Source organism: Dreissena polymorpha, chromosome 7 (assembly GCF_020536995.1).
Source record: "Dreissena polymorpha isolate Duluth1 chromosome 7, UMN_Dpol_1.0, whole genome shotgun sequence".
Lineage (NCBI taxonomy): Eukaryota > Metazoa > Mollusca > Bivalvia > Myida > Dreissenidae > Dreissena > Dreissena polymorpha.
Genome location: NC_068361.1, coordinates 9,985,736 through 10,011,995, shown reverse-complemented (window position 1 = coordinate 10,011,995; position 26,260 = coordinate 9,985,736). Strand labels below are relative to the sequence as shown.

The window sequence follows — 26,260 nt, the reverse complement described above, 5'->3', positions numbered from 1 at the left end:
TACGGCTATACGATGGTGGGATCATTCGCTTGGAAGTGTCAGTCCTCTGGTGAATGGGATAATTCATGCGTCCAGTGTGTGAGAGAAGGTATACTCTGTTTAGGGTCTGTAAATAACGCCTCAATTCATGTGTATTTAAGTATTTTGTTCATGCCTTACATGATGTGATTTTGGAGGATGAAGAGACTTTCAATCCTGGAGATGTCTCTTTTTTCAATATTACATACAATTCACTCAGAAAAAATTTCACGAGAGTTATTCGTATTACCTCTGTCAAGTATTATGCAGAAACAGAAATACTTTGGATAAATTGCTAGTTAAGCTATAGTTGTTTTCAACGCCTTAGGACAGTAAATGCAAATGTATGGGGCAAGAAAAACGGGTGCATGGCCTGTCTAATCTCACACAAGGTCCAGAATCAATCACAAAACATACATTATATAAATGTTCTCCCGCTAGGCGTTTATTGAAGGCAAATGATGAAACTCCCATTCAGTACAATGCAATGCTGCATACGATATAAAACAAACACAAGTATGAACGCATTGATCTCTGCCTAGCAAAGCTCATTGAAAAGCAAGATGGTGGGTTAAATCATTTTAATTACGCTTCAAACCTCATCCCTTACCCAATGTTAATAACCAGCATGAACGTGATCATAAAAATTATCATTACTATTCAAAGTTCAAAGCAAAAGTTTAAAATCATTGTATTTGCAATTTAATACTTATTTTTTTAATATTCACCAAGAGCAATAACTTTCTGAGGCATTATAATAGTAAGTAAGCACACACGTCAACTAAATTCCTTTTTATTTACAAGATTTTAGAAAGTAAAACATTTTCGAAATAATTCCCGATCATTGGTATTCATCTCAGGCAGACTCCCTTAGATAATCGTATGGAAAGCCCGATTACATCGTTTGGATGTATATGCAACTACTTTAATACAATGAAATTATATTAACTTCATCATGATTGATATATACCACTAACTAACTAGTGTAGTCCTTATGATAACAAAAAATGTTGCATGAATGCATATATTAATTCGCATTTAGCAGTTCAATCCAGCTTAATAGTACCTATATACTATTTTAGTTTCAATTGGTCGTAACTATTGGTGAATTTGAAACAAGTTTTAAAGCTTATACAAACACTCTTGTTTTAGACGATCATTGTCACCCTCCCTGTGTTCCATTTGGTGCTCGGGCAGCTGATGTTCACAGACATATATATATTGGAACGACGATTGAGTTTGCGTGTAATGACATGTCGTACGGAGGTTCGACAAACATGACCTGTTTGCGTAACAAGAAATGGAGCGGTGGTCCAATAGACTGCACTGGTATTCAGTTTGTTTCCTTTTCACGTGACGACAAGTGAATGATGGTGATGATATAGATGTAATCAATTTTGCATATACGAATTAATTATTAAAAAAAATAATCAAGCATTAACAAGGTGGAATTAATATTAAGAAAACAGTTTCATAAACATGCCGGTTTAATGAGAAATTTGCACGGTAATTGTATATTTTGTATTTCGAAATTTTACGACACTCTTAATAAGACATTTAAGGCATTACACACTTGCCAGATGGTTACCTTCCGTTTTCTGTTGATGCTGTTATTTTATTCCGTACGACACATTGAAATTTTCATCAATCAATACAATTTAACGCGTAACTTTGTGTAGCACCGAAAGACAATATGCCATTACATATAGGCAAAGTCTAATTACTCAAATAAAAATGGTACTGATGACAATTGTGCTTTATAAAAGCAGAAAACCGTTCAATTGTGTTGTTATTTTGTCACGTAGAAGAAAAGTTTTTCATAGTTGTCATCGGTATTGGCATTAAGCATTTAATTTTGTTTTGCATAAGACGTTTGGTCTATTGGCAATTGTGCGCCATATATGGCTAACTTGCAATTTGTTTAAAAACTATATTAACAAATGGTTATAATAAACGTTGAGATAGCAATATACGCGCTTCGAACATACTGAACGTATACCTGTTGTTTTTAATCAAGCTAAAATAACGTATATTAATATTTTCCAGCATGGTCTATATTTAACCCTAACACCGGAATGTACTTAAAAGAAGCATTGAAGAACACTGTTACGAAATCAAATAAAATTAAAGCCAATGGAAGTGTTACATCTGATGATACAGAGTATGTCAATCCTCGACTGCCCATACGCATACACGACGACGTTGATGTTGATGCGTACATTTTATTGGATATTTCACGAATTATTGATGAACACGATTTTGAAACGATGAAGGCGTTTACCATGGCAATAATGAAAAACGTAAGTTTTGAAATAGTCACTATGTGTGTATTTAACAGCTACATGCTTCTTATTGACCCCGTGTGATGCGATAAAGGATCAGTTTATTAATATTTGGGGAGAACGTATCAAATCGTTCTTGGTAATTAATAAGCAATTGAAAGACAAGTACGATGTGTACGATGTAAGATAAATGTTGGTGCATGTATACGTGTTAATGTTTGTAAGTGTCTGTGTATTAAGTGTAGGAGAGGGTGTCCGTGTATAAGTGCGAGCATACCAGCATGTTAGCTCGCATTCATTACCTATCCATGAAACAAGTTCATCTCGTGGGTTATTTATTTACTTTAAGCTTGGCGGTAGCAGTAAAACGAAAGTTTCCGTGTATTTATTTGCCGAAGACATCAAATTACTTCTCTATTACAAAGATACACTTGTAAATGAAGATTTCATCGTTGACGCAATACAATCAACCACTCTCCGTCAATCTGAAGCTGTCATGGGTAAAGAATATATTATCTGTTTAGGATACAATTAAAACTACATTTTAGCTATCTTAAAAACAATTTTCAAGCTGAGTGATATGTATCATCCTTTGTTCGTCGTCGTGCAATGCGCAGTAAGCGACATGCGTCGTCAACGTGTAGCTCGTTTCCACTCTAGTGGCCACATGTGTGGCTCAATTTTCATAAAAGTTTATTGGATTGCTGTAAATATATTAACATATTTGAAAACCGAGTTACATGTGTTGACCAATGTAATGAATAATTATGTAAATTTCTGCATGTACTTTAAAGGCAGCATTGATCACTGACTATTGATAACCCTGTAAATGTTGACTATAGGTTGCACAACTCTTATAATATATTCAACGTGAAATGAATAACTAGGTGAGTAGGCTTGTCTAAGGACAAAACATATTATCGTCACGTTTTAGTTCGTAGTCAGTCTAAAGGATACTTTGTTGCTTTTAGGTCGTTACCTATCGATATGCGACGTTGTTGCTTTAGCTTGATGAAACTTGATTAGAATGTTTGTAATATCCAATATCCGCTTGAATTAGGAAGTAAGATCAAACGTTCTATTTTTAGCAAAACATCGTTGGAAATTTTGAAGCCACATTTTTATATCTTTGTTAGAACATATATCTTGACAACAAATATGACTAGGTGAATCTGGAAGTAGTGTGTTCAACAATAAGATCATGAGATTAAATTGAAGACAATCAGGAAGCCACATTTATGACTAATACTTAATGAAACGCGGTCAAACTGTTCGTTTTACAATGTGTATGTGTGAATCTGATTTACGTGGTTTCAAACACAAACTCAGCAGGAAACGCTGTTGAGTTCGTTACCACTCTAGACATAGGTTTGCTTACTCTTAATAACAATTGGAAAATGTTGCAAGTAACGTTGCATTGTGGTCCTCTAAAATGTTTGTGCAAACTAAGTCACTTTGGTCAAAACTGACCATGTCACGGGATCGCAAGATTCATATTGACTTATCTTGTGAACATTTGTTTCAATCGTCTCTTCTGAAACCATAACGGTCTTGTATTAAATAATAAGTACGGATCATTGTATGGGCATATTATGTTTAAATACTTATATAGAGAAAACTTAAAAAAAGCGTCTTCTCTGACATCGAAAGCGTCAAGGGTTTAATACTAAGTGTACAAACGTGTGTGGAGATGAATTTGTTCACATCTTGCCTCCTGGGGTAAACAAGTTTATCATACCTTTACGTCCCACATTTAATATGATCTTTTGACGTTTGATGACGTCATAAGTACTTGTGTTTAATATTTATAAAATATGTTTTAAGCTTTTTATGTTTCTTTTGTGTATAAAATATATAACATCTTCGTATCCAATTGTTTGTCCTGTTGAATTTGATTATATTGTAACAAAAATGATAAGCTGATAGATGATTCCGATTAATATTAACTACCTCCAAACATTGATTGATATTACAACTTTCTGTTGATTTAATATATCTGGCAGCGTAACATCAGGCAGATATCAATATAGCGGTATGATAAAATGTGAATTCTGTTAACTTATATGTATACATTTTTGTGAACTTATAGAGGTCCACATTTATTAAGCTTCAAGGCAAGATGATTAGTATTTGTCTTGTAACGTAATATGGTGATCCTTATCAAGTGTTTTCAATTCATGCCGTAGGGGATAACATTGGTTCCAATTTGAGCGGTAACGAGTTTTGTATGTATAATTATCTATATTGATCATAAATTGACAAGGTCCAATGGTTCTGCGTATTGGCATTTAAATTGAATTGTGGTGCTCTATCTTGTGTATTCAAATCATGCCAAGTCAGGCTCAAAACTGTTCATGCCCTAAGGGTTGCATGATTTACAGAATAATATAGGAAAATACCTTAACAAAGCTTCATCTGTTAAACCACAACTCACACAGCTTATATATCTGGTATGAAACATCATATTATGTTACTCTACTTAGATTGTTTAAATCAAGTCATTGGGGCACATTGCCTTTTATAATGAAACATCACAGCCAAGTTGTGTAATATTATGAATGTAAAATCATGTATTGGTCCTTAACGTTGTGTGTTCAAATCATACCCCCGTGATAAAAATTACCATTGCCTGCGGTTTTTGCCGTAAAATAAATTGTAGAAAATCTTCAAGATAAATACATTCAGAAACATTTTTGAAACTTCGAAACACATACCTTAGATAGTTGGTATGACATTAGATTGTAATCTTTTACACATATTGTTATATCATGTTTCGGGGTAAAACAAATGGTCACTGAACAATATTACACTATTTGTTAGTCATATAATGTCATATATTAATTTAAATATCTATAACGATACTATAATATGTGACAGCGAACAATATTGTATGTTACGTTGCTATTTTAAGGGCAAGGTAGTGATATTAGAAGAGCATTACGGGATGTGCTGATTGATATAAAAACAAGAGCATTAATGCCAAACAGGAGAATCGCTCAGCAAGTTGTAATCCTTATAAGTTACGGTATGATATGCATTTATAGTTTTATTGAGTTAGTAAGCATCAGTACTATTGTCTATGCATGAAAACATATAAGAACCGTTCCCGGACATTTAGTGTACTAATGTCAAATCAGTTAATATATGTATATGAGATAAATGTATAATTTACGAATTAAATGAAATATTTGTTATTTGACGTCAAAGTATGTTGTTAAGATAACAACTTGTTTGCGCACAATTGAAGGAGCAAAGGCATTGGAGCTCGAGATTTGTATTGTCATCACTGATGTCACTAATTCAGGTGTTGCATCATAAAACAGCTCGATGTGATAAAAAGCATGACTCTGTTTTCGCGACTCACAAAACTAACGTGACTTCTATTATTGCATATTAATATAAAAATAATTAATAATTGGTCTTTTACTATAATTGCACAGTTACAGTTTTGTGAATGCATGCATTTTGCCTAATTGGTGCAAAACTGCACAGTGTGCCATTGAGTTTAATTGTCAATATGTACCTTTTTGCACCAATGGGGCGATTTATTGTTACAAATTGAAGCATTTTTTTAATTATTGTTTAACATAAAAGGTGTACATCCGCTTATTTAGTAGAGATATTTGTCTTTACAATTTATAATCAATCTTTTTGTCGGAAATCCAAACAGTCTGTCTCGAATGCCGTTAACATAAGAAGAACTTGTAGTAGTAGTAGTAGTAGTAGTAGAAGTAGTAGTAGTAGTAGTAGTAGTAGTAGTAGTAGTAGTAGTAGTAGTAGTAGTAGTAGTAGTAGTAGTAGTAGTAGTAGTAGTAGTAGTAGTAGTAGAAGTAGTAGTAGTAGTAGTAGTAGTAGTATTAGTAGTAGTAGTAGTACTAGTAGTAGTAGTATTAGTAGTAGTAGTAGTAGAAGTAGTAGTAGTAGTAGTAGCAGCAGTAGTAGTAGTAGTAGTAGTAGTAGCAGTATTAGTATAAGTAGTAGTAGAAATAGTAGTAGAGGTAGTAGTAGTAGTAGTAGAAGTAATAGCAGTAGAAGTAGTAGTAGTAGTAGTAGTTGTAGTGATAGTAGTAGTAGTAATAGTAGTAGTAGTAGTAGTAGTAGAAATAGTAGTAGTAGTAGTAGTAGTAGTAGTAGTAGTAGTAGTAGTAGTAGTAGTAGTAGTAGAAGTAGTAGTAGTAGTAGTAGTAGTAGTAGTAGTAGTAGTAGTAGTAGTAGTGTAGTAGTAGAAGTAGTAGTAGTAGTAGTAGCAGCAGCAGTAGTAGTAGTAGTATTAGTACTAGTAGTAGTAGTAGTAAAGTAGACTGTCTGTAAACCGGACGGTCTCGGGACAGGCCTAATCGTCCGGTTTTCAGAGAGTTCCGGTTTACCAAGAGTTTTCATATTGCCGAAATATACACGGTATTCATTGTGTACAGAATCACATAAAATAAAACAAACCGTTTACATTTACATGTACCATGTGATAACTGTACGCAGGTACTGATGATGTTAATTGCATTCTTAAAAAATGTGTTTTTAATCGATTAAAAGCAAATACAGATGGATGGATATTTAACAGTCTGTTTCCAACAGTTTATCTGACAAACAAACAAACAACCATTTCAGCGTTAAAAACATGGCTATAAGATCTTTTAAAATACCCGAGAAGATCACAAGAAAGTGATCGTCGCAACGGCATGCATTAATTTCTTAATTAAATTATTTATCATAGGCGATAATAAATAATAAATAAAACGATCGAGCCAATCACTTTTTGGTGTTACCGCACGTCTATTATAGACATTCACAGTTTGTTTACATTACTTAATCGGAATCCCATAGCGCGGTAACGACTTGACACCTTTATGGTTTGTTTAATCCGATAATCGATAATTGCGCGAGCAAAATGTGACGCCGCATTCGCTTTGCCGACTAGGTATTGTTATTTTCACGCCTCGGGCATCTTGAGAATTTAGACCGTCCGGTATACTCAATGTATTTTACGTTGAAAATGACAAAATTTACGGAGATACCCGTCCGGTTTCCGGTTTTCAGAGAGTTCGGTTTATTCAACATTTTTTAACAAAGAAATAGAAGGAGAAAATACGGGACTGGCCCGACCGTCCGGAATCGGGAGAGTTCCGGTATTCCGAGAGTCCGGTATTGACACAGTGTACTGTAGTAGTAGTAGTAGTAGTAGTAGTAGAAGTAGTAGTAGTAGTAGTAGTAGTAGTAGTATTAGTAGTAGTAGTAGTAGTAGTAGTAGTGGTAGAAGTAGCAGTAGTAGTAGTAGTAGTAGTAGCAGTATTAGTATAAGTAGAGTAGAATAGGTAGTAGAGGTAGTATTAGTAGTAGTAGACGTAATAGACGTAGAAGTAGTAGTAGTAGTAGTTGTAGTGATAGTAGTAGTAGAAGTAGTATTAGTAGTAGAAATAGAAGTAGTAGTAGTAGTAGAATGAGTAGTAGTAGTAGAAGTAGTAGTAGTAGTAGTAGTAGTCGTAGTAGAGTAGAGTAGTAGTAGTAGTAGTAGTGTTAGTGAGTTAGTAGTAGTATTAGTAGTAATTAGTAGTAGTAGTAGTAGTAGTAGTAGTATAGCAGTAGTAGTAGTAGTAGTAGTAGTAATAGTAGAAGAGGTAGTAGTAGTAGTAGTAGAAATAATAGAAGTAGAAGTAGTAGTAGTAGTAGTAGTTGTAGTGATAGTGGAAGTAGTAGTAGTAGTAGTAGTAGTAGTAGTAGTAGTAGTAGTAGTAGTAGTAGTAGTAGTAGTAGTAGTAGTAGTAGTAGTAATAGTAGTAGTAGTAGTAGTAGTAGTAGTAATAGCAGTAGTAGTAGTAGTAGTAGTAGTAATAGTAGAAGAGGTAGTAGTAGTAGTAGTAGAAATAATAGAAGTAGAAGTAGTAGTAGTAGTAGTTGTAGTGATAGTGGTAGTAGTAGTAGTAGTAGTAGTAGTTGTAGTAGTAGTAGTAGAAGTAGTAGTAGTAGTAGTAGTAGTAGTAATAGTAGTAGTAGTAGAAGTAGTTGTTGTAGTAGTAATAGTAATATTATTATTAGTGTTAGTAGTAGTAGAAGAAGAAGTAGTAGTAGTAAAAGTAGTAGTAGAAGTAGTAATAGTTGTAGTAGTAGTATTAGTAGTTGTTGTAGTAAAAGTTGTTATTCTTTCTGTAGTAGTAGTATGCGTTTAAGGTTAAATTAAATGTTTAAGATGTTAACATTTAGTTTAGACCATATCTTTGTCCAGCAAGATTGATTTGATTGCAAATCGCATGGCAGGAAAAGTGAGTTATCTGCATGTAAAGACGGAGAGGCAGATAACAGAACCAGGTCCAAAGTCAATACTGTACTGCGAAGTTTATAATCGATATTACGAATACATAATTTACATTTAGATTTATATAGCACAACTGATAGATGAATACCGAGACAAAGAATGATGCTCAAGTATTAAGTCCCTATGTAAAAGACGATGTCACAAATCAACTGAAAAAAGTCACATACAGCTATACAAATATAACTTTGCTTAGAAAGTACTGTATTTAAATATAAGTGCTTCCTGTGGCGATTATGCACATGCATGATATGATTAAAATAAAATTGCCATAGTAATTCAAAAAACATAATAGCCCAATGTTCAAATATAAAATAATTTTTGAAGTATTACACTATATTAATATTGCCACATTATGGTTTTAAAGTATGTTGTACAGCATAATTATTTCCGGACAAGGAGTGAAGCCAATAACTGAAAAGCCATCTCATCGGCTGTATTGGATAGGCCATGATTGTTAAAATATATTTATAAATATTTCTTAATTCATTCAATATATGTAAATGTTCAATACAGAACAGAATTATGTCAGTGTATCAATTTTTAGAAAAGTGTTACTTGGCTAATTTACCATTTGTGTGGAGATGCAAACTCGCCAATTAAATTTTCCAGGAAATTGCACTCAAATCAATGACCCTAATCCCATCGCCGAAGAGTTGAAGACAGAGCACGCTGTGGAGTTCTTCTCCATTGCTATTGGAACTAAAGAAGACATTAATTCGTTTCGCGTTATGGAAAAAATGGCATCCAAAATTGATGGAGAACAACATTTCTTTGCAATAGATGAACATTGGGGCATATGGAAAGCTATCAATAACATGATAACACGTAAGATTTGATATTTTAATATTTAAGGACTTTTTTGAATATGTATTTGTTAAAACTAATCGAATAATCGATGCGAATTTTTTTTCAACATTAACGTCATTGTTTCTAAAATCCGCAAATAACTATTAACAAGGTCTGGCACGACATTTTTGTGCTAAAATGTTAAGTATAGCATGTAATTCAATAGGCTTAGTGCATAAATGTCATAACAGTTATGTGTATTGTAGAACTTTATACGACCCATGGTTACCAAAATACCCATCTAATTTTTATTTTCAATTATTATGTTAACATAAGTGAAATTAAAGGCGATACTTCAAATTGACAACTATACAGTTATAGTATAAAATGTACTATATTCCAATAAACACATTCTTTATGCATAACATGGACAGTATAATTGATCTTTAAGCAATCACAACTATCAAGTTGTCACCATCGTTCTTGCTTCGTTTTATCAAGTGAGACAACTTATTAAGAATTGTGTATTTGAAATATGAAATGATCTGTTAAGAATGACCTCAAATTGTGTGTTGTTTGATTCGTAATACGTATATGTCACGAAAAACGGATTTCGACAATGGAGACAAAATTAAAATCAATCAAAGTCATTGAAAGGTATAAAAGAAGACCGTCGCGAAAATAGTTAAAGAACATCTACTCAGGTAAAATGTGCAGTAATTAATGGAAAAACAAATGTTACCAACGTGAAGTGTGCTCTTACAACACAGGCCTACCTTTAGGGTGGTACATGCAAACATATAATTTAACTACCACTGATAGTGATGAATACCCTACATACTGGGTAAGCTGTCGATCGATGCATAGTTTTGACTTTTGACCTACAAGTATCATATTTATTTAAGCCACGCTGTTCGTTTTTACTATATTTCTCGGCCAGATTACATAACAAAGAAAAAAAAAGAAGAAGTGGGTAAATAATTTGGAAGACAGAATGTATTTCTGAAACAACACACTATCAAACGCCAAATGCCCGCAAATTATTTTTTGTTGCTCAAATGTGTGTTCGTGACCTTCAAAGTTAGAGAAACCGATAGTTTTTTGTAAGTATTAAAAATAAAAAATCTCATGATCTTCTAAATATTAAAGAATTTTTATGACAAGTTGTGATGTGCACCAACAAAGTAAACGAAAAAAATAACTTTAATCTATACCATGGTTCTGGTACTCCGCAAATCCTTGAAAGTCTTATATCATGACATGAAATACCATTTAAATATTTTTTGAGTTTGATCAGCAGGACAGCAGGATAAAATAACCCTATGTAATTGAACTCTGATATCAATCCTTGCTTCGCTATCATAAGTCGCAAGTTTGTCTCTAAAATGCATATGTATTTGTATTTATAACTAAGGATCAAAATACAAATCAGATTATAAAATCAAGGCAATACATCAGATAACGACACATACGTCTTTATTATATATAATTTAATAAAACAGTTTTAACCACTGAATAGAAGAATCGTCAGACTCGGGAGAAGGGTGGCTACATATTAAGTACTTGATATTGAGAATGACAATTGGGTATATCCAGTTATTATTAGTTACACTGTAAGTAACTAAAGGTGTATATCGCGATTATGTCTCAACCGACTACTCGATTAAATGGGGTGTATGGAAACTACTTGGGGTGTATTGAAAGTACACCACGGGCACGTGACCGCTCTAAGCCAATCGGATTATGTCATTTTTGTAGGAGGTGATATATATATATATCAGTATATCCTTTACGTTGATTGACCAACGTGTTGATGCCAAAATATTATGTCTAATGTCTTTATTTCTTAAAATTTTAATTCATACAAAACAATAATACATATACGAACAATGGCACTCCAGATCAAAAGCTATTGATGAATAATTATTATTGTCTTTCGATAGTATTAAAACATTACAAGTCGACACTTGCGTATAGAACACCGATCAGTTTTAAAAACAACTCTTTACTAAAAAACAATATACTAGGGTGATCGCTTTGGAAAGGTATATATACAAAGCTTCGCGGTTAAACCAGAAAGGTGTAAAAAAAGTAATTTACCTTACAGATTTGTAATGTCAATTTAACAACAATTTGAGAGAAAGAATTCGCGTGTGTTGCAATTAGATTATATTATTCACCATGGCAATATATTTACAAAATTGGCAAGGAAAGGTTATATAATGTTAACGTTTTCCATTCAATTTTTAGAGCAGGATGTGAGAGTAGAGTTGGTTAATGGACCTAACAACCAATCTGGACGTGTAGAAATTGTGATCGGAAATATACGAGGTACTGTATGTGACGATAATTGGGACGACAACGATGCTAAAGTCATTTGCAGAATGCTCGGATTTGAGTGAGTTGAATGTATGAGTTGAAAACTGTCAACCAGTTAATGCATGTTGGTGTTGTGATTACCATGCAATGAATTTGTATGTAACCGAAAACCAAACACAACGTTAATATACAAGTTCCCAGGTTATATTTCGAAACGTGTTTAAATGAAATAGAACTTTAAAATACATCTTTTGGAATAAATATAACTATAATATCGGTAGATAGTTAGCTGGATATGTTTAATGCCTTCGTTTTTAAATCGATAGCTTGACGTACAATTATATCATCTGTGTGGTGTTAGGTACCTCGGTAATGAGAACATTATAATGATACATACACTTTTTCAAGAGTCGGGAAAGCGCTAAATAAATCACACTTTGGCGAAGGCAGTGCTTGCAGTATTCTTCTGGATGAGGTACAATGTGATGGAACCGAATCATCTATCATGACATGCCGCCATTCTGGTCTTGGACTTCATGACTGTGGGCACCATGAAGATGCATCTGTTATATGCAGTCCTAAGAAAAATTATGGTGAGTAGTTACCAAGCCTACGCCGGGAACAAGAATTCTAAACAATATTCAAATACGTACAACGATGGCCTGAATTGTGACTTTTTGGGCTTGGAATGCTAGGTCCAAACAAAGGTGAAATCCTTTACTTTTCGGATTTTAAACGTTTTGGACTTCTATCGCTGCGAACAAGAATCATAAAGACTTCGCATTATACGTTTATATAGTAAATATTTTGGAGTTATATGTAGCTTGAAGATAGCAATTATGTAATGCTGCAAGTCATCACCTCTCTAAATCGCTTAACTCGCCATACATTATCACTTATCAATGCAATAAGACTTTTTTCCGCGTTGAGTTGCTGATTGTTGCGCCTTAATATAATACAAAGAACCACGCTGATCGATACTGAGACTTCGCGTGCTTAGAATGTTTAGTCCCTACAAAGGTGAAATTCATTACTTTTCAGTTTTACACGTTTTGAAATGCATACAAGCTATTTTGAGTTACTCTTAATCAGTATTAAAAGCTGTAGTGTGAAGAAACCTTACATTTAACCATATTTGTAAAAGTAAAATATAAATATCATTAAATCTTGTAGATGTTATTATTGTAAATATTTCAAAAATATAACTGAATTAGCAATTGTAAATTTAAACAGATTCTTGTGTACTGTACATAATCCTCATGACGCTAAATTACCATTAATAGTAGAAATTCAGGAGAGTGTTATTCTTGGAAGCATAGAGTATTTACTGCAATACCAATACTAGTTGTTATGCGTTTTATAATGTTAGATAGTAAGTGAGCAACGCACACTTCGATTGCCAGAAAAACATTAAGCTGTTTCATTTCCGCAGGAAATTTGGATCAGTATATATATTTCATCAACCATTACAAATAAAGAAAAACAACGTTTTTCGTCTATAGATATAAATGAAAATTGTTGTTTTAGGTCGTCGACCTCTAGAAAACAATTTAAGAAAAAAGCGAAATTTATCTCAACGGACTATTGGAGGTGGTATTGCATCACAGGACTTCTATCCGTGGCAGGCTGGAATTCGAATGCGAAAAAGAAAGAAGGGTTCAAGACAACATTCGTTCGAACAAACGTGTGGTGGAATCATTTTGAACAACCGTTGGATCCTTAGCGCTGCCCACTGCTTTACGTATGTTTGCATCTTCATGTATAGATATGGTATTGTCATGGTTACGATCGTGCTGATACAATTTAACGTCATAGTGGTTTTGTTTCAACCCCATATTCTTAATTTAAAATATCAGAATAAATATTTACACGGAAGTTTCAATAACACGTTCATATTAAGTATATCATTAAAGAATAGGCATACATTAACTAACATATATCTTTCACGAACAGACACCATCGTTCTGGTGACGTTAGAGTTTATACAGGTGGCCACGACCTTTTGAACAATTATAGCTTTGAAGAACAGTTCGAATTCGAGCAACTTATCAAACATCCTAATTATAACTGTGAGTATGGTGTTCCGTTGTGTCACGAATTGCATTAGTCAATTTTAACGTAATGTGTATGCAGTTATGCTAAATTTTATATCAACATATGAGTTAGCTACTACGTATAAACGTTTTTTAGAGACTTTAACATGGTTTGTTTAAGGGTAAAGGGTTGACAGCCATATTGTTATTTTTTTAAATAAAGAAATACATGTGATTGGATTTATTCGTATATTGCCACTTATTTCAAAGTATGTCGCCACCAAATTATTTAAGTAAATAAACGTATCAAAATAAGGCGAGATGTTTCTTATTCAGAAATATTAACATAATACTACACGTACATTTAATCATATAGATGTGAAATGGTAATGGTTGTTTTTTGTGTTTCGTTTTTGTTCATATGTAGCTTCTTCCCACGATAATGACATCGCCCTGATAAAGGTGAAATTAAACAATGGGTATGGTATACAGTTTAATGACGAAGTACAGCCAGCTTGTCTGCCGGATGCTAGCATGCATTACGAGACTGGGCTCACATGTCACATCTCTGGATGGGGAAGAACGTCATTAAATTCTACCACAGGTACATAATTGCTGTAATTGAAAGATCAATTACATGGTTCATCAATATTTTCATGACAATGTCTAATTTTGTCTGCTTGAAACAGTAGAACAAATGTATTGAACCACTGGCCCTTGATGGAGGTACAAACACAGAAGGTCAGCGTCAGGATGTATTAAACAAATACTTGGAGTCAATCGACTCGGAGTTTTACCTTCAGTTACAAGCATCCAACAAAAAACAAAAACTGAACTGGCTGATCTAAATCAATTGTCGGCATAAATGTTATTTCATTCGAACAGAAGTACAAAATTACAACAACACAAATGTCAGTCAGATTATGGTTATGGTCGAGAAGTTTCAAACGTATATTTAGATTGTATTTCTTTAGTTTATAAAGTGTGCTGACGCCAATACAACAAAACGATATCCAAATAATGGAAACCACCTACTCGTCGACAGACATATGTTAATCAAGGTATCGAGTAATACATCTTTAAATCATTAAATCCATTGACAAAACAAGACACTCCTAAGTCATGTTTTCAAAAGATTAAACATATGGTATGCAGCAAAAAATAACCCTTAAAAGAAGTACGTCGACTTATATGGATACACTCTCTTTTTTCTTTCACTTTATAATGGATATAACCATTATTGTTAGTCGGCCTATGTACACCACAGCTCACACAATACTATTAAATAAAACACTTATTTTAACATATGGAAACGGTTAAGAAACAGTTTTCCTATAATTTATCTATGTTTATTTCTGTTTAGCTGCTTCTTTTGTTCTTCATTTACAATGCTATTTATTTGTATCAAATATAAAATAATAAATTCACGAATTTCAGTCAGTCGTGAGCAATTTAGTATAATGTGGTATAAAGTTTCATGGGTGGATTCGGGTCGGTCACACTGTAATGATTTTGAAATGTATTAAACATTGGAAGCACATTTTAAAAAATGTTAAACAACAAACGATGATAGCTACCAAATATACCACTTCTTGCCATTTGAATACAAAAACTTCAAATAAAAATTAAATTACCATGATTGTTTTTACAAATATATTATCACTGGGACGTGGTCCAATTAGATAACATGGAAATATTTTGCACAAACCTCGTAGAAGACTATTATGTAAAATCTATTAAGAGCTTAACTGAATGTTATATGTAGTGAACCAAAATGGCTTAAGCTGCTTATACAAATATCAACCGAAGGATTATTTATATGAAGATTTATCAAAACCTGCGTATCGGTTACGGTAGAGACGGTGTGAAACGTACTGTAAACGATGGACATCTCACCATACTCAACAAGCGACGATGGACTTACACTGTTGGTCCTAAAAGCAACTAAGAATGTACTTAAACGTTTTACTGTTGTGGTTGAATGTTTGTGAACTGTTGTAATTGAATGTTTATGTGCAATTTTTATAAAACGTGTATTACAAATAATGTTTTACACCGATATTGTCAATGAAGGAAAATACTGAACACGTCCTAGAGAACAAATACATATATGTGTTATGACAAACGTTAGAGTTTTGATACACACGTATATATAATATATATATGTAATTATATAATATATATATATATAATATGTGATCTCCAGGACAGACTGTACTTGACGCAGCAGAGGTTCGTTTAATTGATGATGAGGATTGCAAACGAAGTTACAATACACAGATAACTCCGAACATGGTTTGTGCCGGATATATGGAGGGAGGCATCGATGCCTGTCATAGAGACTCAGGCGGACCTTTGGTGTGCAGAGTTGAGGGTCTTTACTACGTGATGGGCGTAGTATTCTGGGGAGAGAAGTGTGCTTTACCAGAATACACTGGTGTATATGCAAAGGTGGCAGCTTTTCAGTTCTGGATTGAGACCACGATTGCGTTGTATCCATAACGAAAATACGTATTCTACAAAGTGCTTGTACATAATAAAGTACTGTTTTAAGACAACATGTTACAAATATTAATTAATTGAATGCATACACGCATTACAGTGTTTTCTTAAGTGTGTTCTTTTCCGAAAGTACTCGTTGTATAGATTCACGTTCATATGTACCCAGATAGGAAGACGTTTGTGGTAATTTAATGAAGATATAAAAATCTTGTCTTTTAAAATTTGCGTATGTAAAGGCTATTTTAAATAATTACTGTAAATCTATTGTGCTGCACTTTATGATTTAGAAACATCTCTAATGAATATGCAACTTATTTCATTTGAGGTCTTTGAACGTTAGGCGTTTATTCGTTTCTTGTAGTATGTGAATATGTTCCCATCAACAAGAATATAACCCATACAAGTCAAGAACTAGAAAATTTCGAAAATATGATACTCACTTGTATTCACATTTACAAAGAACCAAACTATTTTAAACTAAATACAAATTAACAACGCATACATACTAAATATATTTATATACACTTTGATCGTCCAAAGAGATGCAGAGCATGTAAATTATGTTAAAAGCAGAATAAGTAATAGAACTTTCAATTGGGTAAGACATGTTATCAACAAAGACAACACATACAAATCAACGCATACAACATTTCCGTATAATAACAATATTGATTGACATGTAGTCCTTCCAGAAACAATCGTTTGGTCAACAATGCCCAGTTGTTGTCACCCCAAACTAATTTCATCATGATGTTGTTAGAGATACCGCCTCGCAAATATGTCAAGGTCTTCTACAATATTTTCAAAGAAGTGGAAAGCTTTACAGTTCTAGCAGTCTCAAATAGGCAACAGTGTTACCTTGAAAATATTGGCATGTTCAGTATATATCAGTTGAGTTGTTTCTTTATTTGTATTGTGGGTTCGTTAGAAACTTATCTACGTATTTGAACCAAATGGATATGCATATTGTAGCGGAGATAAATACTTAAAGCTTTCACTGTTGTTTGTATATGTTACAAGTCATGCATCAACATACAGCGTGTGCCTATACGAAAAAAGTTTCAATGAATTGTAAGGATGATAATCAACATTTAAATTAAAATGAATATTATTGACTATAACAATAAATCATATTTTCGACATTTGAAATAAACCGGATGAAATTTATGTTCTCTGGTTCTATTTATATTGAATCTTTGGTAATCACAAAGGGATTTCTATCTAATCCGAAACACAAACCCAAATAAGACAAAAAGTTTTTAATTTATGTTAAACAGAATAAGTCGTAAAAAAGAAGAACACATGTATTGTACCACTCTGCCGTGATGGTTGAACAAACACAGATGGTCAGCGTGTATTGAACAAACACTTCGAATCAGGTTTTTACCTTCAGTAATAAACATCAAGCATAATGCCAAAACTAAAATGACTGATTTAAAACAATCGAAACATGTATACAGAACTGTCCGAACAAGACGCAATGAAAGCAGAGATGAAACAATGCAGATGAAACATGAACATTGCTATTCAAAGCGTTACACGAAAAGATAGCATCCATCATGTTATATTCGAAATCCCAATATAAAGAGGCATATGTAAAGTGTTCAAGGTTAAGCTCTCGAACAATATCACCCATATAATGTAATAACAACCTCATTGAGCACGCCGTTTACAAACTTCTAAGTTATTAAGATGAATGGCCAAGCTATATGGTTTTTAATTGATGCTAGAGTTTCGTTATTTTATAAGGCCACAACTAACTGATATGATTCCCGCAAGATTGCCGAATCATAAAAGCAAAATTGCATTATAATATAGTTTAATTGTACCGATAGTGTCTAGTTTGACCCGCGTTGTTTACCTTATGGGTTATTCTGTGTAAGCACTGGAATATACATTAGAATTTAACTAAACGTATTCTTATTAATCCCTTTTCATACTTAAACTTAGGTATAATCTGTATATGCATGATTGGAAATAGGATGCACACTATGTCCATTTAAAGAACATCGCCAATAAAAATGGTGGACGTAAATGGCACATAAATGAATTACGTTTATGCAGCTTATAGACTCATAAAACATATCCATTATAAGAAAGCAAATTAACGTGTTAACTGAAATCGTTCAGCCAATGCTCGAGCTTTTCACAGTCATCATCATCATTCCGTTGACAGAAAACAAGGGACGACAATACAGGAATCCTCCTTCAGTCAGGTCTCTTGTGTGCTGCTAAGAATGTTTTATGCATGAGAATGGATGTCCTCTATTTAAAATTGTCCAACCAACTTTCCTTCCGACGGTCTCCACGTCGACGTCCCTCTATCTTGCCCTGGACAAGTCGTGTTTCTAGAGTCGTTCCTCGTAATGTGTCAATCCCATAATATCTGTCGTCGTGATACAGCTATGTTCAACTCGTACTCGTTGGTTTTGTTTACTGTGTAGGAGATGAGGTACAGTCTTCGGATACATTTGCGTTCTGTGTCTGCATAAAGCGCCCAGATCTCGAAGCAGTATCGTAGGATGGAGACTACGAAAGACTTGTTAATTTTGTACTTCGCGGGAAATTTTATGAAACTGCTTGTCAGCAACCTGCTTTGTATGGTCATAGATGCGGTCGCCATTGAAATTTGTATTCGGGCCTCAACGGTACTGGCATCACGCTTGCATATGGTTTATCCTAAGTGCTTGAAGCTGGTCACTTCTTATAGCTTCTCGCCGTTCACAGTGATTCCTGCGTTGGAGTTGGTCGTGATGTGCATCATGATCGTAAACTTTCCGTGCTGACCTCCATCACGTATGCTCCTCCACTTTTTATAGAGATCTTTAGGTTTGCTGCTGGTGCCACCAATGAGGTCAATGTCATCAGAGAATCTCAAATCGGAGATGAGTCTTCCACCGATGAAGATAGATGTGTGATGGTCATGGATAGTCTTTTCAATGAAAAAGTTAAACAGAACAGGGATGAGTTTTTTGTCGTTGTTTAATCCGCTCATAACACGCCGTAGGCCAACATGTCATTGTTGGTCGAAAATTTTCTTAAAGTTATGAAAGAGCTCATTTTGGTGTTGCAGGTGTTTCTCAATGGTGAATATGCAGTTTAACATTTATTCAACTGTGCGTCGCCAAGCTCTTAATCCAGTCTGCACTTCGGCAAGTAGTTCCTCTGGCTCACTTTTCAATCGATTCAGCATAATGCGAAGCACGATTTTCATGGAATGACTGATTAGGCTGATGGTGCGGTAATTCTCATACACCTTGAGGTTGCCCGTTTGTGGTAGGGGGATTACTCGTTACTGGTTCGACTCCTTGGGCCACTACTTTTCTATTTTGATCTTTTGGCATAGGTCCGTCATAGCTGCAGTAGTTTCAACTCCTCCAGACTTAATCAGCTCGGAAGAGACATTGTCTAAATCAGGATAAATTCATGCTCTTATACTGCGGACTGCCTTCTTTACCTCTGCATATAGTATGGACGGTCTTTTGTAGTCCGCTTCTGGTCTAAGGTTGTTCTGAAGAAGACTAGAGTCTAGATGAAGCGGATAAATGTAGACGTCACTGCAGTATTCAGTGTTCCTGGGCTTATGCACTCTCGGTCAGAGATTCACATAAACGTCTACTATACACTAGCGTTGGGCTCATTGGTCTTTGTGAGTGAATTGAGGGTTGTCATCTCTCTGTCGATTTGTATAAATGGCTCCAAAAACAAACCTCTGTGACCTATTTCATCTTCTTCCTCACCTCCCTGTCGCTTTCTGGTTATTTGCCATAGAGTCCAGACTGGTGTACTTCTCATACCCTAAGTCACACATAGCTTTTTCTACATCATCTCTCTAACCAGAAACCCTTGGCAGATACCAATCAGCCAACCTCGATGTTAATGGTTAAGGTTTCGAAGTCACTGTTCAAATTTTTGAATTTTGCAAACTTGTCAACTATCGTTGCTGGAAATGCCTCTTCTATCTCCGGTCGTTCAGTTTCCCCTAGTCAAAGTAAAGGCGAAGGCTCTTGGTCACTTCAGCATGATTGTGATGAGAACCAAGTCATGGTTTTCCAATGTCTGCAACATGAATCGTTATTGTTTTCGACTTATTGATGATTGATTTGAACCGGTATGGTATTGTGTTTTTTTGTCTTTGTCATTTCGTTTCAATGGGCTCGGGGCTATCTTAGCGGCAACGTTCTCCTCTGCAATAATGTGCCGCTGGTCAAACAAAAATACTAGCTTTTCGAAAAAAAACATAACTCGTATGCCGACTCCGACGCTGACGCGGAAGCCAAGAAAAAATTGGGGCTCAAACAAGGGGTAGAAAGATTGATGGGTTATTGTACAACTTAATACGAAGCAAGCATCTGTAGGATAAGTTATGATAAATTTGAATAAGCAAACATATTTTATAGTACGAAATGTTTTATTCCTGTATTTTATTTGCAATTTGTGACATGAAATTCTTTCTTCGGATAAATTCATTAATATCAGATTGCCTTAGGTATGGAATGAATCGTGAATACAACATACTGAGTGTACGTTTTATGAGGTGAAAGTATTTTTACCATTTAAAACTGAAAATAATCAAAAGTGCTGTGTTTATTCACTCAGTGCATTGAATGTAGCGTTCAAAAGCGATCACCCAAGCCTTAATGATTTAAATAGCGTTTAGTTCGATGGTTTTCTTAAATGGTATACAACATGTAAAAAGCTTTAGTCTCCTGTAATGTTTTTTAGGAAATTCGTGATTACTGCAATGTTGCATTTTGTAAACGCTACTTTTTCCGTAATTTAAACATGTATTACCGTTGATATTATTCACAAATGTCGACGCACTTTACCGATGGTTCTCTCCGAGTTCAAATGATTCAGGGTCGACGCACTTTACCGATGGTTCTCTCCGAGTTCAAATGATTCAGGATAGAAGTTGTATCCGAACGAGTACAATAATTATATATTGCGACTGTTGCACCTTATTTGTTCAAGTCATTTTAACATAACGACACTTTAAAAAGGAGAACAACAATCGATTTTATGCATCAAATAGGTGTCAATTCACAGAAATTGCGTCAGCCGAAAAAAATGATTGCATGACTGTTTGTATCAAGCATTCGAATGCATTATATAAATAAAGCACCGGGTGAACCTTTTGAAAACTAAGATATTTGAAATGATGAGATAAACACCGAATGTTTTTCTTTTTTCAAAGCAACTAAGGATTTTTTAGATGACAATAAACTTCAACAACAAACTGCTTTTTTGACGGTGTATACAGTGCTTTAAAATCAAACTCTTACAGACTAAACATTGCAGTTTCAGCTTTTCCCGGCGAAAAAGAAAGCCGATTCGATTTGAGGTCCGGATTTTCTTATATCAGTATAAGAATCAGTTCTAGATAGAAACTAAATATACATTTGGAAACAATATCAATTGCAATCCTTTTTGACATTGCATTGTGTTACAAAATTCCCTTTAAAGCTATTTCAGTGTCTCTGAATAATACGGACAGAAACAACACGACATCAACTTGGAGTGAATGGTGGGATTACAAAATCCTAATTGGTAAGAACACATTATTTTGAGATTATGAAAGTTCACTGAGAAAATTGGTGTAATGAACTACACAAACAAGCAGTCCAGTTGTGTCGATGACGTGAGTGTCCGTTTTGCTAACAAAGCCGTATAAACCACAACACTTAAAATATACATATATATATTTATATATCAATTAAGTATTGTAGGTACAATTGTTCCGACACAAAATGCTTTTCGAGCTTTGAATGGCACACACACACAGACGCAACCAGTTTGACTCGTTTGATTCCGCTGCTTTATGTAAGACCGACTAGTGTAAAATGCGCTGTCACAAATGCATAAATACGTCAAGATTGTCTCGCTTTGATTGCTTGATGGGATAATTTTGCGCGATTGCCTATTTGCTAAGTTTACCTTTTAATTCTAGATACTCATTTATTAAACCATGTTAATGAGCAGGTTCTATATAATGCCAGATATGTTTTTATCTCAACAGGTGATTAACATTAGGAAAACGATGGATATTAAGACAGGTGTTTAACATCAGAAATGTTGTATGTTTGTCCTCAATATCTTAGCCTTTAATACTAATAATGTTTTGTTAATACGTTTGAAATCTAATCTGAAGTTAAGGTTTATCAAATTGAGGTTTTATGATGTTTTGCTATTTCAGTTGCATATTCCTCTTTCACACTGCTGCTGCGTTCCCTGTCAATTTATGCATGAAAGTAGACACATTCATGTAACAGTGTTACATGCATTTACATCGTGTATCATTATTCTAATAAACTATAAATTTAGTTCAGAATAGCTGCATAATGGAAGCGCATGTGAATATTTCCTTCACAATTATGTTAGGTTACAGTCCATAAGAACTCGATGTTGCTATAAAAACTGTGTTTCACTGATAAATTACGTATCATCATATCTTCAAATAGGAATTGAAAATGAAACCATTACCTTTGACTGGATTTGAATTTAAATTCTAAATTTGGGATATGCACTATCCCGTATATTGTGTGTAGTTTTCTCATCTTTGTATCTGCTTGCAATTTTTCCACTTGACTGCGATGTAATACCCAGTGTACTTCAATTTTGATTGAAAGTTGACTTTTATTATTTACAACATGACACATCGCGTTATATAATTTACATACGTTCATAGGGAAAGCCCGTATCCTGAATCGTCGTCAATTGTTAAAAATACTGAACAAATAACATATCCCAAAATTAATAAGATAGCAATGCGCAACTAAGTTTTAATAATAATTTAAAATCTGTTCACAAAATGGGTTCAAAATTTAAAACATGCTGTGTCTCAAAACGTTAACTAAAGCGTCAGTACTTTTTATGTCAGTGTGTTGGTGCCCTATACAGACATCATTTTCTTTCAATCTTTGCATCACTTGACGGTATGCAAACACTTAATGCAGGGGCAATACTATATAAACAATGGAGCCATAGTGGTCCGTGATCCATTCCCTTAAAGGGGCCTTTTCACAGATTTTGGCATATTTTGAAGTTTGTCATTAAATGCTTTATATTGATAAATGTAAACATTGGATCTTGAAAGCTCCAGTAAAAAATCAAGAATAAAATTTAAAAAGGAAAAAAGTAGCCGGTACCAGGGCTCGAACCAGTGACCCCCGGAGTCCTGGAGTTAGTCTGAAGTAAAATCGCATTAGCCCTCTCGGCTATTCCGCCAGGCATACACAGTTCAAGTATGTTATACCTTATATAAGCAATCTTCGTAGTTTCGTTAATTTAAACGACAACAACAGAACTCTCCAAATTATTCAATCGTTTCTCGTTGCAACGCTTTATAATTTTTAGGTTTTCAAATCGTCAAAAGATACATATAATGGCTATATTGGACTATGGTAAATGTTCAGTAATACTGTTTCCTCACAAATATCATAACTAAAACGAAAATGTGCGAATCTGAAACAACTTTTTTCAATTTTGACAATTTACCAAACCGTGAAAAGATCCCTTTAATCGAATGAACCAATTCATGTGTGTGATAATTATATAATTGGAGCATATACATTGAATGGGCATATTAAAATTGTATGCGATATTCTCACAAACATTAATACCTGATAGAAGTATGTATTAACCGCTTGTTTAACACGCATGTCTTGTTTTCGAAACGCTCATTCAAATGTGCTTGTTTGTTTTATCTAAACGTGTTTTCATGAGCTCTACCAATAACGGGACTTCGGTGACGCAAAATTATAATTAAACTAGACGATATTTGTGGAAGCGATTTCTAATCCCTCTGAAGTAATGAATCAAACATTTAATTTAGAAAAATGTATAGGGCCTATACGTTTTACCAATAATTATTATTTCATCTTAAATATAACAGTGTTGCTATATACGTCTGTGTGCTAGAAAGACCTAATATGCATGTCAATAATAGTAGTTAGTTACATCGATATGCCTCATGCAATTTTGCGCTGACAGCAAAGTATATTTACTGACCATAATAAGACCATTTACATCAGCTCAAATGTTATATCAGTATACTATGTGGAGAATCATGCTCAAATTCTTCTAATGATCTAAGAAATTAAACTTGACAGAAATCGTTTTAAATAGATACCTAAATTAATATTAACCTAACCCAAAGGAGCATTAACATCGTACCAATAAAACGTGTTTAATAATTATATAATTGCGTGTGATGCCTTTGTAGTTAATCGCCTTACTAAACTGCGTTTGTATCTAGCGTGCAATAAAGTGTATAATATTTAAAAGGGCTTCGCAACAACCACATAATACTTTAAAATGCTAGTTATCGAACAATTTATAGGTGCAGCTGTTCTTGCTGGACAATAATTTTGCAAGATTGATCATGTTTTGTTTTTGTTTTGTTTATAATTGAAACATAGGGACAATGAGTTTTCGCCAGTCAAATTATTATCATTGGGCAGTGACCGTAATTGCCAACCATGAAGAAAAAAACATTGTTTTAAAACAACTATTAATAACTTCAGAAAGACATCTCATAAATGTAAACATTCAATCATTAGTTACAAACAGTGAGGAGGCTTACGTCGGTTAAATTCCTGTCTTTGGCTACGCACTAGTCTTCAATCCGTATCACATATATTGCCTTTCGCCTATTAGTTTTATAAAGACGCTGGCGGTATTTCATTATCAAACCTTACAATAATGTGGTTTCGAATCAGAACAATTGTTCCGACACAAAATGCTTTTCGAGCTTTGAGTGGCACACACACACAGACGCAACCAGTTTGACTCGTTTGATTCCGCTGCTTTATGTAAGACCGACTAGTGTAAAATGCGCTGTCACAAATGCATAAATACGTCAAGATTGTCTCGCTTTGCTTGCTTGATGGGATAATTTTGCGCGATTGCCTATTTGCTAAGTTTACCTTTTAATTCTAGATACTCATTCATTAAACCATGTTAATGAGCAGGTTCTATATAATGCCAGATATGTTTTTATCTCAACAGGTGATTAACATTAGGAAAACGATGGATATTAAGACAGGTGTTTAACATCAGAAATGTTGTATGTTTGTCCTCAATATCTTAGCCTTTAATACTAATAATGTTTTGTTAATACGTTTGAAATCTAATCTGAAGTTAAGGTTTATCAAATTGAGGTTATATGATGTTTTGCTATTTCAGTTGCATATTCCTCTTTCACACTGCTGCTGCGTTCCCTGTCAATTTATGCATGAAAGTAGACACATAATACTTTAAAATGCTAGTTATCGAACAATTTATAGGTGCAACTGTTCTTGCTGGACAATAATTTTGCAAGATTGATCATGTTTTGTTTTTGTTTTGTTTATAATTGAAACATAGGGACAATGAGGTTTCGCCAGTCAAATTATTATCATTGGGCAGTGACCGTAATTGCCAACCATGAAGAAAAAATCATTGTTTTAAAACAACTATTAATAACTTCAGAAAGACATCTCATAAATGTAAACATTCAATCATTAGTTACAAACAGTGAGGAGGCTTACGTCGGTTAAATTCCTGTCTTTGGCTACGACACTAGTCTTCAATCCGTATCACATATATTGCCTTTCGCCTATTAGTTTTATCAAGACGCTGGCGGTATTTCATTATCAAACCTTACAATAATGTGGTTTCGAATCAGAATAATATGTTTTAAGTATACTTTCAATGAGGTTCCTATAAATAAACACACTAGTGACTTACCTAATTAGATAATTAGATCATAGATCATACAGGCCATCATAATGGCATAAAACATTTCGGGATAGTAACATTACTGATCATTGCTTGCAGTTGTATTTTGTCATCAGCCCTCATTTTACTGTACATAAAGCATCAGGTGGACTGTCGTCGTCGAGCCATGAGAATGCACTCAACGATTGCTCCGCCTTTTGCCTAAGAAAGCATATTTAGTGTGATTGGTTTTATCGATAACGTTATCGCCTCAGTTACTCTTGATGATCAATCGGATTGTATTTATACAGTCG

At 34.1% G+C, this 26,260-nt stretch overlaps 1 protein-coding gene across 3 annotated transcripts in view; it reads left to right on the top strand.

Annotated features, from left to right (window-relative positions):
* Positions 1-17,242, top strand: part of LOC127839036 (neurotrypsin-like) — a 32,183-nt gene extending 14,941 nt beyond the window's left edge. Inside the window, exons 1-9 of one of the 3 annotated variants that reach the window (XM_052367175.1) lie at positions 2,190-2,318; positions 5,212-5,325; positions 9,217-9,432; positions 11,644-11,791; positions 12,121-12,305; positions 13,240-13,453; positions 13,666-13,781; positions 14,173-14,349; positions 15,952-17,242. In XM_052367175.1, the coding sequence (XP_052223135.1) occupies positions 5,277-5,325; positions 9,217-9,432; positions 11,644-11,791; positions 12,121-12,305; positions 13,240-13,453; positions 13,666-13,781; positions 14,173-14,349; positions 15,952-16,247 (1,401 nt within the window). In that variant the 5' untranslated portion in view covers positions 2,190-2,318; positions 5,212-5,276 and the 3' untranslated portion in view covers positions 16,248-17,242. Of the gene's footprint in view, positions 89-1,170; positions 1,348-2,064; positions 2,319-5,211; positions 5,326-9,216; positions 9,433-11,643; positions 11,792-12,120; positions 12,306-13,239; positions 13,454-13,665; positions 13,782-14,172; positions 14,350-15,951 lie in introns of those variants that run through there. The other 2 variants (XM_052367177.1, XM_052367176.1) reach the window with 2 other exon arrangements.
* The last annotated feature ends 9,018 nt before the right edge of the window (positions 17,243-26,260 follow it).